Source organism: Prosopis cineraria, unplaced genomic scaffold, assembly GCF_029017545.1.
Source record: "Prosopis cineraria cultivar Desert tree isolate PC_DT_omini unplaced genomic scaffold, ASM2901754v1 PC3, whole genome shotgun sequence".
Lineage (NCBI taxonomy): Eukaryota > Viridiplantae > Streptophyta > Magnoliopsida > Fabales > Fabaceae > Prosopis > Prosopis cineraria.
In genome coordinates, this window is record NW_026555334.1 from 9,328,178 (window position 1) to 9,342,785 (window position 14,608).

At 33.4% G+C, this 14,608-nt stretch overlaps 2 protein-coding genes and 1 pseudogene across 6 annotated transcripts; all 3 read left to right on the forward strand.

Moving 5' to 3' along the window:
- Positions 1-2,643: 2,643 nt before the first annotated feature.
- LOC129305926 (UDP-glycosyltransferase 73C4-like) lies at positions 2,644-5,323 on the forward strand. Of its 2 annotated transcripts, none has more exons than XM_054946143.1 (2): positions 2,644-4,364; positions 5,183-5,323. In XM_054946143.1, the coding sequence occupies exon 1, from the start codon at positions 2,818-2,820 to the stop codon at positions 4,306-4,308; it is 1,491 nt and encodes a 496-aa protein (XP_054802118.1). In that variant the 5' UTR covers positions 2,644-2,817; the 3' UTR covers positions 4,309-4,364; positions 5,183-5,323. The 2 variants fall into 2 exon arrangements, with proteins under 2 accessions (XP_054802118.1, XP_054802117.1); XM_054946142.1 differs by having other exon boundaries at positions 5,178-5,317.
- A 9-nt stretch (positions 5,324-5,332) lies between these two features.
- On the forward strand, positions 5,333-7,381 carry LOC129305927 (UDP-glycosyltransferase 73C12-like). Of its 4 annotated transcripts, XM_054946147.1 has the most exons (3): positions 5,333-5,471; positions 5,680-5,865; positions 5,940-7,381. In XM_054946147.1, the coding sequence occupies exons 2-3, from the start codon at positions 5,761-5,763 to the stop codon at positions 7,104-7,106; spliced, it is 1,272 nt and encodes a 423-aa protein (XP_054802122.1). In that variant the 5' UTR covers positions 5,333-5,471; positions 5,680-5,760; the 3' UTR covers positions 7,107-7,381. The 4 variants fall into 4 exon arrangements, with proteins under 4 accessions (XP_054802122.1, XP_054802120.1, XP_054802121.1 ...); XM_054946145.1 differs by having other exon boundaries at positions 5,680-7,381; XM_054946146.1 differs by lacking the exon at positions 5,333-5,471 and having other exon boundaries at positions 5,496-7,035; positions 7,107-7,381.
- A 4,995-nt stretch (positions 7,382-12,376) lies between these two features.
- On the forward strand, positions 12,377-14,238 carry LOC129304487 (UDP-glycosyltransferase 73C4-like; annotated as a pseudogene).
- Positions 14,239-14,608: the final 370 nt, after the last annotated feature.

A 14,608-nucleotide genomic window follows, 5' to 3' on the forward strand; every position in this document is an offset into this window, starting at 1 on the left:
TTATTCTATTTATCGAGACGACAGGACGTCCCGATCTTGTCCCGGTCCCGTCCCGACTCTTAACGGGACAGGACGACTTTTGGGACAGGACAGGACACGGGGCCAAAATTCAGTCCCGATCTTTTTTTTGGGATGGGACATAGGACGGGGGTGTCCCGGTCTCGTCCCATCCCGTGAACACCCCTAGTCATTATTGAACTTTATTGATATGTGCAATCTTATTTCAAATTATTTTATAATTTAGGATGGAAGGGAGTATGTATGTGTGTATATAAATTATAATTGAAATTTATGTTTATATTTAGTGCCATAGAGAATCAAGATAATTAGTAATTAGGCATTAAAAATAAACTCAAATTTAAAAAATGCATTAAAATGTTCCAACAATCACAATAGTCAAGGCATCTTAAGGTTGACTAATCTTTTCTTCAATTCACAGAATACGTAATTATTCAATTAAATGTGCACACCTAATATTAGTTTGATAATTTAGAGTACTAATAAAAATAATTATCTTTCAATTAATTACATGCATCTCTTGAATTAACAATGCTATTCCAACAAAATTACTCAAGGCGCACCAATTCACTCTAATATGACTATATGGGTCCAATAGATATATTCTTATCCTATTGACAAATTAGAATAAATTCTAATCCTACATTACTCAATTAATATTCCAATTTATATTTCCCTCTTCCAAAGTAGTACTCAAAACCCCAAATTTGTACTCAGTGATGGCCAATAATAAGTAGGTAAATAAGTACAAAATTAAATAAACAAAACTGTCATTAAGCATAAATAAAAAGTTCATACATGCTTTAATCAAAGAATCAATTCATAGTAACCATAGATTAAGAAAAAATTAGCTACATATGACTTTAATGATAGCAAATCTAAACAATATATACATCAAAATAAAGAAAAGAAGAGTTTAATAGGAGCCGTCTTAAGCTAATCCTTTAATTTTTCACTAATCCTAAGTTTCTTCACTTCTCTGGATTTTTTTTCTACAACCAAGACATTTTTGCAATTGTTGGCAGTGAAGAACTATTGAAAATAGGTCCAAAAACCCTTAAAATTTGCTGAACATTAAAACTATGTATTTTATTAAAGTCCATACTTTTGCTGCAACAAACATGATTGGTACAAATTTTTTTCTTCTTCAGAATTTCCTTCTTAAACTTGGGCTTTGGGCCACTTTTGAACACATGAATTAGCGCAGAAAATTTGCCCAATACTCCTATGTATTAAACATTATCCGCTTATCACCAAATTTACTTAATCTCCCGTAAATATGCAATCAATCGATTAGTCAATAAAAACATGAAGATGACTCCCTTTTTTAATAAAATTGCATGAAAATTAATAAAATGTTGGGAGTCATCAATGGTATCTCGAATAAAGGTTGTTTATAATAAAATGACACGTGCGCACTAAAAAATGTGTATGATGATGATTGATGAAGATGCAAGCTTGGATGATGATGGGGAGGAAAATTATGGCCTGTCACGTTACTATCACTGGGATCACAAATAGCCAATTCATATCATGCAACTGAAAAGTCCAAATGTCTAATGGTTTTCATCTATATTAATAAAATTAATTATATTAACCTTTGTATTAAAAAAAACTATATTAACCTAGTTGGATACATAATAAATATCATATTATTTTTTTCATTAAAAAGAATAAAATTATATAATAATTTAAATAGATTACGTAGAATTAACTGTATTTTCCTTAAACAGAAAAACTAAACTAAAATTTTGGGATATCACGTGGTTCTACCAAAAAAAATAAAAAAACGGAGAAATGATAAAATTCAAACCGTTTAGCTTTTCGTTATTTGTCGTTTTCTACCGCCTTATGTTCTCGTGATAAAGCTTTGACAGAAATATCTGAATTGGATTCACAAAACCAGCTCATCATCATTAGCTCACATATTTTCATTCTTAGCCTCAATAGAAAAGAGAAAAGACAAGAACTGACCAGTAGTCACGTGACATGATAATATTTTTTATTAAAAAATATAAAATATTTTTAACTTAATCTCATTTTTTAATGAGATAATTACGTATTTTTTAATTAATCTTATCTTTTTATATTTATTTTTATTGATAATTATAAAATTATATCAATAAAAATACTTTTAAAAAATAATAATTACATTTTAAAAAATTAAAAATATTATGCATTTTTAAATATTTAATTCTCTAAAAAATGTGTGATATTTTAAAAAAAATAATATATTTAATTTAATTAAATAATTTTTAAAAAATTTATTATATAATATTAAAAAAATATTAAAATTTAAATTTTTTAAAAATAACAAGTGGATTTAGGTTAATTTTTGAATTCAAATGCAGGCATTGCCTGTCAGAACTTACCAGCTCGTTCATATCAAAACTTATCATAATTTAAATATGATTTGATTGTTGGACCAGGCTCTCTCCACTTTTTTTCCATCATTTTACCGTTCTAGCCGTGGCTTTTCTCATCCCAACAAAAACTCATCATAATTTTGAAGATGAAGATCGTACTCGTACAGACACTGAGACAGCGACATGTGTGGCCAAACAATCTCATCCACAGGCCATAGCCTTTTATAAGCCATATCGTACCCAGTGGCGCGCTCATGTGTTCCACAGTTTCTGCGTTTAGTCACAGAACAACATACGTAAGCACTTGCGTCATTTCATTTTCTGACTACTACATGTACATATGTAACACAGCAATTCGGTGACTCGGTCCTCAAGCGCAAACATCCTGACTGGCAAGTTCCATCATATCAAATCCATTTATCTCTGAGTCGCTATGGGATCTTCGACGCTTCTTGAGCTTCACTTTGTTTTGATACCTTTAATGGCCCCAGGTCATCTTCTTCCCATGGTGGACTTAGCTCGATTATTGGCACGGCGAAATGTGAAGGTCACCATAATGACCTCGCCTCAGAACGCCATTCGAGTTCAACCAATCATTGACAGAGAGATCCAGTCTGGCTCATCCATCGCAGTTCAGCTTTTTCGATTCCCAAATTCTGAGGCTGGTTTACCAGAGCGGTGTGAGAGCTTAGACACTCTACCTTCCATGGATCTTCTGGTCAACTTTGCGAAAGCTTTGTGGATGTTGCAGGATACTGTTGAACAGCTCTTTGAAGAGCTTAGTCCTACTCCAACCTGCGTAATATTTGACAAATACCTTCCATTTGTAGCTGATATTGCCAAGAAACTCAAAGTTCCAGCAATATCATTCGATGGTACTAACTGTTTCACTCTATTATGTGATCACAATATTCATAATTCTAAAGTCTATGAGAGTGTCCCCAAATCTGAACCTGTCGTTGTACCTGGGTTGCCCCACAGAATTGTGTTTAAAAGATCTCAGCTTCCACAGTGGTTTAAAGATAACAGAGACCAAGAACTCGATGCTTTCCATGAGAAAATGAGGGAAGCTGAAGAAGAAGCATATGGGGTGATAGTGAATAGCTTTGAAGAGTTGGAAGCACAATATGTGACGGAAAGTAAAAGAGTCAAAGGGAAAAAAGTTTGGTGTATTGGTCCTGTCTCTCTCTCCAACAAGGACGACATGGACAAGGCTCAGAGGGGCAAAACAGACTCAAACCAAGAAGACGACCGATATTTGAAGTGGCTTGATTCATGGCCTGCAAAAACTGTCATCTACGTCTGCCTTGGAAGCTTAACCCGAGTGACACCAGCACAATTAATGGAGCTTGGTTTGGGACTAGAAGCTACAAAGAGACCGTTCATTTGGGTGCTGAGAGAATCACACAGAAGAGACGAAATGGAGAAGCTACTGAAGGAAGATGGATTGGAGGAGAGAGTGAAAGCAAGAGCACTGATAATAAGAGGATGGGTCCCTCAAGTTCTGATACTGTCACACAAAGCAATAGGAGCATTCTTAACACACTGTGGATGGAACTCAACACTTGAAGGGATATGTAATGGGCTGCCATTAATAACCTTTCCTAGATTTTCAGATCAGTTTTATAATGAGAAGGTTGCAGTGCAGTTGCTGGAGATAGGTGCAAGGTTGGGAGTTGAGAATGCCGTTCATTTTGGGGAGGACGAAGACAATTACGGGATTCAGGTGAAGAGGGAAAAAGTGAAGGAGGCAATAGAGAAAGTGATGGCTGAAGAAGATGAAGAGAGTGAGAGCATAAGAGAAAGAGCAAGGAACTATGCAGAGAAAGCACACAAGGCTATGGAGAAAGATGGATCTTCTTACCTTAACTTGTCACTGTTGATTGAAGACATATACAAGACTACATGTGATATAAGAGGTTGAAGATAATGGACAAATTAAAGCTGATGATCAGCCACAAACTGATGATGAAACCAAACGTAAGTGTTTTTGCCTTAATGAGATTTGGGGTCTGAATAATCCGTTTTATTAATTGGATCCTATATTAATTGATTTATAATGCAATTTGCTTGCTAGAACCCTTCTTATTAGCTAGTCTTGAAAATGCATGTATATATGCATTTTGATAAAAGAATGGTAGTGTTTTCAAGGTGCACAATATTTTTTTTTCAAACAAAAAAAAATCTTGAAAATATACTTTGTCCTTAAAAATCAAAATATAATCAACATACCCTCAAGAATTATCAAAATTATATTCACGCGCACACAATTCTTAGTGTTGAAGTTAATAGGATTCCCAATTAAAACATGATATGTGTTCTCGTGTGTGTGAATATATTGTTCGCAGGAAAAACTGTACTCTGTGAAGTTATTATTAGACATCCATACTCTTAATTATCACGTTGTAATTAAAAAATCTGATGGTTTTTACCTATTAAAAATATGAAAGAATATATCTTTAATTATTTAATTTATTTTATAGTAGATTTCAAATTTTAATTTATTTCCAAAAATTATTAATCTTTAAAGAACTTATTAAACAATTACAGAAATACTTGCGTTAATTTTTATCACAAAATTAACTATTTTAACCTGGTCGAAATATACATACTGTAGTAATTATTTTATCGTTATTTTCATTAATAAATACAAGATTATTTCAGATGAAATAAAAGTAATTGTAGGTTTTCAAATAACAAGATTAAGATTTGACAGAAATCTGTATGGTTTGGGACGAAACCAGCAGCAGAACATGCACGCTCACATATTTTTATTATTCCTCCTTGAATCAGAACAGGAAAAAGAAGAACAACACTGTTCGTGGTCCATGCATGCAATGAAAGTCACAACTCACAGGCTCAATGAAAATTCATTTTGATTTGAAGATGAAGATCAGAATCGTACAGAGACAGAGACGTGTGGCCAAACTAGCTCAAGCATATCCCTTTCGCAAGAGTCATTTGGAATTCTCCGCCATATTTCACCCGACATCACTGGATAGAACTTCCTTGTATTACATACATCGAGGGTACACAGTCAGCATGATCTGATGTGGTCCTCAGTTTACGCGTCTTTCACAGAAAAACGTAAGCACTTGCGTCATTTTTTCATTTCATAACAGCGACGACCGCATAACCCTGCATGAATACATATAACACCCAGATGACTCGGCCTTCATAAACATTCTGTCTGTCAAGTTCAAATCAAATCCCACTATATATCTCTGCGTCGCCATGGAAACTCTGACAGAACTTGATAAGCTTCACTTTGTTTTGATACCTTTAATGGCTCCAGGTCATCTTCTTCCCATGGGGGACTTGGCTAGGCTGGTGGCTCGACGAAATGTGAAGGTCACCATAATGACCACACCTCTAAATGCCATTCGAGTTCGAGCAAACATCGATAGAGAGAGAAAATCTGGCTCATCGATCACATTTCAGCTTTTTCGGTTCCCAAATGCTGAGGCCGGTTTACCAGAGGGTTGTGAGAGCTTAGACACTCTACCTTCCACTGATCTTTTAGTCAACTTTACGAAAGCTTTGTGTATGTTGCAGGATCCTGTTGAGCAACTCTTCGAAGAGCTTAGTCCCACTCCAACCTGCATAATATTTGACAAGCATCTTCCATTTGTAGCTGATATTGCCAAGAAGCTCAAAGTTCCCAGAATCACATTCGATGGTACAAACTGTTTCACTCTATTATGTAATCGAAGTCTCTATAAATCTAAAGTATATGAGAACGTCTCCAAATCAGAACCATTCGTTGTCCCCGGATTACCACATAGAATCGTATTTAAGAAATCTCAGCTTCCAGAGTTGTTTACAGTTAACAGAGGTCAACAGCTGGGTGATTTACGTGAGAAAATAAGGGAAGCAGAAGAAGCAGCATGTGGGATGATAGTGAATAGCTTTGAAGAGCTGGAAGATGAATACGTGAAGGAGTATAGAAGAGTGACAGGTAGAAAGGTTTGGTGTGTCGGGCCAGTCTCGATCTCAAACAAGGACGACATGGATAAGGCTCAGAGAGGAAACACAGACTCCAACCAAGAAGAAGGACACTGTTTGAAGTGGCTTGATTCATGCCCTGCAAGATCTGTCATCTATGTCTGCCTTGGAAGCCTGAACCGTGTAACACCAGAACAATTGATGGAGCTTGGTTTGGGACTGGAGGCCACAAAGAGACCATTCATTTGGGTTCTGAGATGTTCATACAAAACAGAGGAAATGGAGAAGCTTTTGAAGGAAGATGGATTGGAGGAGAGAGTGAAAGCAAGAGGACTGATAATAAGAGGTTGGATGCCCCAAGTTCTGATACTGTCACACAAAGCAATAGGATCATTCTTAACACACTGTGGATGGAACTCTACACTTGAAGGGATATGCAGTGGAGTGCCATTAATAACATACCCTCAATTTGCAGAACAGTTTTATAATGAGAAGGTTGCAGTGCAGTTGTTGGAGATAGGTGTGAGGTTGGGAGTTGAGAATGCTGTTCATTTTGGGGAAGAAGAAAAGTATGGGGTTCAAGTGAAGAAGGAGAAAGTGAAGGAGGCAATAGAGAAAGTGATGGGTGAAGAAGATGAAGAAAGTGAGAGGATAAGAGAAAGAGCGAGGAATTTTGCGGAGAAAGCAAACAAGGCAATGCAGAAAGGTGGATCTTCTTATCTTAATTTATCACTGCTTATTGAAGACATATGTAAACACAACTTGTCACATATGTAGGTTGAAGATCATGAACCAGAAGCTGAGCCACAAACTTAGACCAAACGCATGACTTAATTAATTAGCTTTGGGGGACGTCTGGAATTTGTTTGATTGATTGGTTCCTATATATATTTGGTGAATTTTGTGTGCATCCTTGAAATAGGAACGCTTTAAATTTTCAAGCAACAGTAGCGTTTTAATTTCATGGGAGGTCCATGTTAGAAATCAGAACCATTGCTGTTTCATCATTTATGTCTATATCATCTCTTAATAAAGTCATTCTAATGAATCCATTTCTAATGTATCTTCCAGTCATTCGAAAGCACTGATGCTATACAAATATAATTAGTGTGGCCCATTTTTAAGGTATATTACACAGTAATTGAAGGTATCTCTTGATAAAAACTTTGGAAGGTAACTATCTATAGTACTCGAGATGTGTGCGTGTTGCTCATCGGATGGATCTTTCTACTTTCTCCAAATAGATCTTCCTTGGACTTTTTTATTTGAAAAAATAGCAATCAAGGATTGCTAAAAAATTTATATCAGTCAGGATCAATTGTCAAAAGTTAATTAAAAAATATGCTTGAATGAACTGTTGTTAATTTAAAATAAGTTATTATTAAAACTTAAATGAATATTTATTAATTCAATTAATTAATATACATTTTTAGCAGCAGTCATTGATTGCTAGGCATTTTTTTTTTCCATGCAAGAAAACTATACATTATAGAAGATATAGCTAGGCATATTGTTGTGCTTGTGCCCTTTTTTTTATGAAACTATCAATTCCGTAAAAAAAAAATCACAATACATATATACTGACAAGTAGAGGCGAAACATTCGTTAATTAGGATCTTTTTTATCATAAGAAGGACTTTTTATTTTCTATTCCAAATTAAAACTTCTACCTGGCCATGACAAGATATACTCTCTCATCCCTATATATAAAATTTTTTAATCCAATCATATATCAATAAAGGTTTATTATTTAGTTAAACTCACATAAAAACACAATAATTTTTCAATTTTACCCTTAATAATATCATAATTAATATCATAATGGTGGTAGGGAAAACATACCACTAATGATCTATTTTATTTTCTAAGACAAGGATAAAATTATTTAATTACTTAAAAATATCATTGCCACTCCTTATATTTAGGGATAAAATAAGCTTCTAAAAAACTTTTATATAAGAACAGAGAGTATACGATATATTTTATTTTCCCCAGAAGAAGAGAGCTTGAACAGCCATTAGGTTCCAATAATTAGATGCTATGTTTAAAGCTTTTAATCTATAATTTTTTAATAATATTTTTTTTTGAGAAAGTGATAGTACAAAAATTATCTTTAACTTATTTTATATTTTTCATTTGATAAAATTAATATTAAATAAAATAATGCTTTCTAATATTTGTTAGGGTGAATTCTGCCTTTGGAACCTCTTTTTGGGAGAACGATTAAGAGGTCCCAAAAACTAATTAATTTAACTTAAATTCTAAATATTAAATTTTAAAAATTTGTAAATTCAGTTTTTAATTTTATAATTTTATTGGGATAAATTTACAACCTATGTCTCAAATGTTAGTAGATAAAATAAATTTTTTTATTCCTCAACCATATTAAAATTTAAAAAATAAATTATAAATTCATCACAATAAAATTATAAAATTAAAAAAAACTTACAAATCCTTAAAGTTTGATTATAAATAAGTTAAATTAATTATTTTTTTTAAAAACTCCTGTATCATTCTCCCTTTCTTTGTGCCTGTTTGGATAAGTAAAAAAACGCACATTTTGAACTTTTAAAATTAATTTTTTCTGCCAATTATCAAACAATCGAAAATAATCAAAAATTAATGATGGGCCAAAAGGTGCGTTTTTTCAAAAGCTTAAAATAACACATAACTTAATAAAAATAAAATTAAACTTCTTCTTTTTTTTTTTTTTTTCTTAATAAAAGTTAAACTTTTATTTTCAAAAAATTAGTATCTAGTATTTAAATATTAAATTATATAGTAATTTATATAGTTAAAAATTAATTTTAATTAAATTATTCAAACATCTTCAATTCTATTAAAATTAATTTTAAAAAAATAGTATCTAAACACATTACATTATAACATAATTAATTATAATTAAAATTTATCACTTAATTAATTATTTTTATAATTTATTATATTCAAATGAAAATTTAAACGGCTTCTTCAATGAAATGTCAACTCAATTTTATATATCTGAACCAAAGTCTGTGAGCCACATTTCTTTAATCCCCTTTACAGACTTTTTTCTTAATCAATTTACTTTCGTTTTTTTCCCTTTCATTTTACACTTCCTCCGTTTTTCAGGTGTGACGTGACTTGTCTCAGATTACATCCTTTATCTCTCTCTGTTATTCTTTAAAAATATTTGTTTTATTGACAACTGTAATTTACCATATTAGTGGGTTTCATATTGGAATTGATTGTGTTACTAATCAATAAAATTAATACCCAAACCATGACAATGATTGCAACCAAATTCTCAAAATTTAAATATAACCCTATATCAATTTAGGGGAATAGAAGAAATTAAATTAATGTTAAACCATATATGAATTTACGGGAAAAAAAATCCATACCGTGATCTTCTAGAAAGAGTCAAAGAATTAGTTTATTGTTATGCCGTACCCGAGGATCATGACTCCTGTTCACAGATTCAAATTTGTTATATTTCCAATTTAACTCCTAAATAAATTATAAATATCACTGATTTCTACACATTAATTTTATAATAACTACACCCCTTAAGTCTAATTAATTTTTTAAAAAAATTGACCACTTTATTCTAAATTATAATAATGATCACACATTAATTTTTAATATTTACATGTATAGTCTCGTATATTGAATTTTATCCAACATTTCATAGTAATAAATAATACAAGTTAGTGACCAACAGGGTTGAGTTTAATGAAAAAGATTAGTTTTTTATAACATGGTAAATCAATTGGTCTAAATACTTGTTGAAAAAAAATTTATATTTAATACCTGACTGTACTTCAAATAAAATTATATCTAATAAAAATAAAATTGTATCTAATAAAAAGAACTATGAATAATAAAAAGCATTATACAAGATGGTGCTCGTTTTCTTAACTCTTTTTTTTATTACAGTGAGGCGGTTACATGTGTGTTATATAATAGAAACAAATTAAGTTACTGTCTAGTTTCCTTAACGAGTAATTTATGATAACTAAACTCAAGCAATACACGGTTCTTAACAAGTCTAACCATCATCGATCTGTTTGAAGTAGATGTGATTATCTAATATTGATTGTTAGTTTTAGTCTCATTTCTTGTTGGGGACAAGGTCAGAAAATAAAGTACATGCACGTGAAGCCTGCGTTGTATGTCTAGCCCGATTGGCACGATGTATTATCTTTTCTTAAAATATTATTTAAATATATTTAGCAATATATTATATTAATTGATCATGTGAAAATAATCCCTTTCACTTTTTAACTTAGAAAAAAAAAATTCAACTTTGAATAGCTAATCCTCTACTCGTATTTTACTAGTGGAGCAGAACATTTTCTTTTTGGTGAATAATGGAGTAGTATAACATTTAACACGCTCTTTTCCAACATAGACTTTATTTATTTATGTATATATGTAACCCACTAAACTTATTTTAGTTTAATATAAAACATAAAATATTAACAAATCTCACTGCTGGTAGTAATATAAACCATTAATTCTTTATCCTTTGTGAAAACATATCTAGTTGATTTTCTCTGTTCCTACTGTTTTCCAGCAAATTTGAACTTTATTGGGTCATTCAGTTCTTTATTGATATTTAAGCAGGCCTTGGTCTCGTATTGGGATTAATCTGATATCTTTATCTTACTTGAAGAATCGTACACTTGTTTGCAGAAAACTACACCCTGTCATGTTATTATTGGACCCCATAGTCTTATCGTGTTAGAGTTGAAAAGACCAAACGTTTTTACACATTGAAATTAAAAGAATTCACCTTTAATTTCGTGAATATGCTTTTTTAATAACTGTTATCCCGATTTTTGTAATTACACTAATTTACAATTAAAATTAAGTATTTTTTGGTTTAAAATTATTGTTTAGATAGGTTGGATTCTAAAGCCTTACTAGAGTTCGAGCATGCCTCTCTAGGCTTATAGAATAACTATATAAGAGGTATTTATAGATCATTTTTTAATAAAGTATTCCAACAACTTTATGAGTTATGAATTAGATTCTTATTAACTAGACTAACCTTAAGAAGATTAGTTTTTTAATATAACTATATGATCAGGTCACATTCGAGCATTATTGAGTCCAATTGAGAGTAACTTTCTTAAAAACAATTTCTAGATTCATATGGATTCAAATTCAAGAGACCTCATGCTCAAATTGGTTGTAGTTCATTTTACTAAGACTAACACCTATTGGTTAAGATTAAATATTTTATTTTTCTTGGATGTAAAAATATTTAGGCGAAAGAGAAATTAATTATATATATAATTATTTCAATTCAAATAAGTATGATCCTAATTTTTTATAATAAAATTAAATTCAATGGTATTTTTTTAAAACATAAATTTAGGTCAATTGGATCTTGAAGTTTCATCAGAATTAAGACATGCTTTTAAGTTTAAAAAATATTTATAAAAATATTTATAGATTATATACTAAAATTTTTTTTATATTAATAGTTAAATTTAATCTCATGATTTTATGAACTTCTTATCAATTCCCCTAATTTTTTTGTTTAATTAAATGGAACTTTGGCGGGGGCGGGGGGAGCATTCCCGACCAAAAGGAAAAATAAAACATATATTGATTTTTAATCGTGCATCTAATCTTCTGACAGACATCTGAAGTAGTTTCACAAAACCAATGAAACATATCCTCACATTTTTTATTCATGCTTCAGTCGAAAGAGGAAAAAGAACACTAATCAAGCACAGCCCTGTGGTCCATGCATTGAAATTTGAACTGATCAGAAACTCTCCTGTGGACGACAATCAAAACTCATTTTGAAGATTGACATCGTACACAGACATATCTGTCCGACCAGCTCGTGCATATCCTTTTCTTCACAAACCAGCATGAGCTTCTTGTCCAACCTCTCTCCCAACATCATCGGATAGAACTTGCCCATGTTTACGGCCTCACAAGATCTGCGCGGTGTTTTTCGGTTCGATCGGCGTTTCTGACACAGTACAACGTAAGCTCTTGCGTCATTTCATCGTTTCCTGACAGCGACAACTAGAGCCCTAGCTAGTTCCATACATGCCTACGTAACAGTACCACAGCAAAACTCGATCTTTATAAGCATCGATCCTGTATCAGGGAAGTTAAAATCAGACCCCACACCACCATGGAATCTTTTCTTGCCACGACGCAGAAGCTTGATCTTCACTTTGTTTTGATACCTTTAATGGCCCCAGGTCATCTTCTTCCCATGGTGGACATGGCAAGACTGTTGTCCCGGCGAGACGTGAAGGTGACGATAGTGACCACACCCCTGAACGCCCAGCGAGTCAAAGACACCATTGAAAGAGAGAACAACAAGTCTAGCTGCTCATCACCGATCGAGCTCCGGCTTTTTCAATTCCCAAATGCTGAGGCTGGCGTGCCTGAGGGATGTGAAAGCGTAGACGCTGTGAGGACCAGGGATGTGAAGATGAAGTTTTTCAAGGCTCTGTGTAATAAGTTGCAGGACCCACTTGAAGAACTCATTGAAACTCTTAGTCCCTCTCCTACCTGCATAATATCTGACAGATACGTTCCATCAGTTGCTTCTGTTGCGAAAAAGTTCAAACTTCCAAGAATAATGTTTGACGGAACTAATTGTTTCAACCTATTATGCAGTCACTGCCTGTGGAGTTCTAAGGTCTACGAGAAAGTCTCTGATGATTCAGAGCCATTCGTTGTCCCTGGATTGCCACATAGAATTGTGTTCACAAGACCTCAGATTCCTGGAACGTTTAGCCTAAGAAAATGCCAAGAGATGGGTGAGTATATAGAGGAAGTGAGAAAAGCTGAAAAGGAAGCTTACGGGGTGGTTGTGAATAGTTTTGAAGAATTGGAATCTGAGTACGTGAAAGAGTATAAGGAAGTCACGACGCAGAAGATTTGGTGCATCGGTCCAGTCTCACTATGCAACAAGGACAACTTGGACAAGGCTCAGAGAGGCAAGACTATAGAATCCAATTATGAGAAAGAAAGCCGCCAATATTTGAAGTGGCTTGATTCATGGCCTGCAAGATCTGTAATCTATGTCTGCCTCGGAAGCTTAAACTGTGTACCACCAGATCAACTGATGGAGCTTGGTTTGGGACTGGAAGCTACAGAGAGACCATTCATTCTGGTCCTGAGAGGAGCATACAAAGGAGAGGAAATGGAGAAGCTAATAAAGGAAGATGGCCTGGAAGAGAGAGTGAAAGCAAGAGGACTGATAATAAGAGGTTGGGTGCCTCAAGTTCTGATACTGTCACACAAAGCAATAGGAGCATTCTTAACACACTGTGGATGGAACTCTACGCTTGAAGGGATATGCAGTGGAGTGCCATTATTGACCTTTCCTTTGAGTGCAGAGCAGTTTTATAATGAGAAAGTTGCAGTGCAGTTGTTGGAGGACTGGTGTGAGGTTGGGAGCTGAGAGTACTATAAATTATGGGGAGGAAGATAAGTATGGGATTCAGGTGAAGAGTGAAAAAGTGAAGGAGGCAATAGAGAAAGTGATGGATGAAGAAGATGAAGAAAGTGAGGGGATAAGAGAAAGGGCAAGGAATTGTGCAGAGAAAGCCAAAAAGGCAATGCAGAAAGGTGGATCTTCATGGCTGAACATGTCGCTGCTGATTGAAGACATAACACAACATGTCATGGGGTTGAAGTTGAATGAAGCGGATGATCAACCTCAACCAAGTCCAAATGCATAAAGGGTTTGTCTATTTCAACTTTGTGATGTTAAGATTGTAGTTGTGTATTGGCTTTTTTCTTTTGGGTTTTGGATATTATTCCAGAAAGCAGCGTGCATGTTTGCGTAATAGTTTATGTCATGGTTTTTCATATTTTTGGTTTTTCAGTAGTGTTGTATTTTGTTTCTGTAAGCTAAGACTGGTTCGCAAGGATTTCGTTTTGATTCTCCTAATGTTTTGCAGAATGTATATATGTGAGTCGCTTTGTACCAAAGGGTTACACAAAAGCTTTTGGGGTATACATAAAACTATTATTCAAACAATTAAGGAGAGAGATTGGGTCCTCCACAGAGTGCAGGGTAAAACTATATTATTCATGAGATCGACCAGCAAAATTTCAGAAATGACTTCGTTTATGAAGAAAATATTTTACACTTTCATTTCCGTGATGAAGAATAATCGTGGACATGTAGAGCTATTATCTTTCAAGCTTTTTGCCCTGAATGAAATTTCGTTGAAGAATCACACAACAAAATAATCCACAAAATAGAGATGCGGACATACCAATAATAATACACGAGTATGATATGAAGA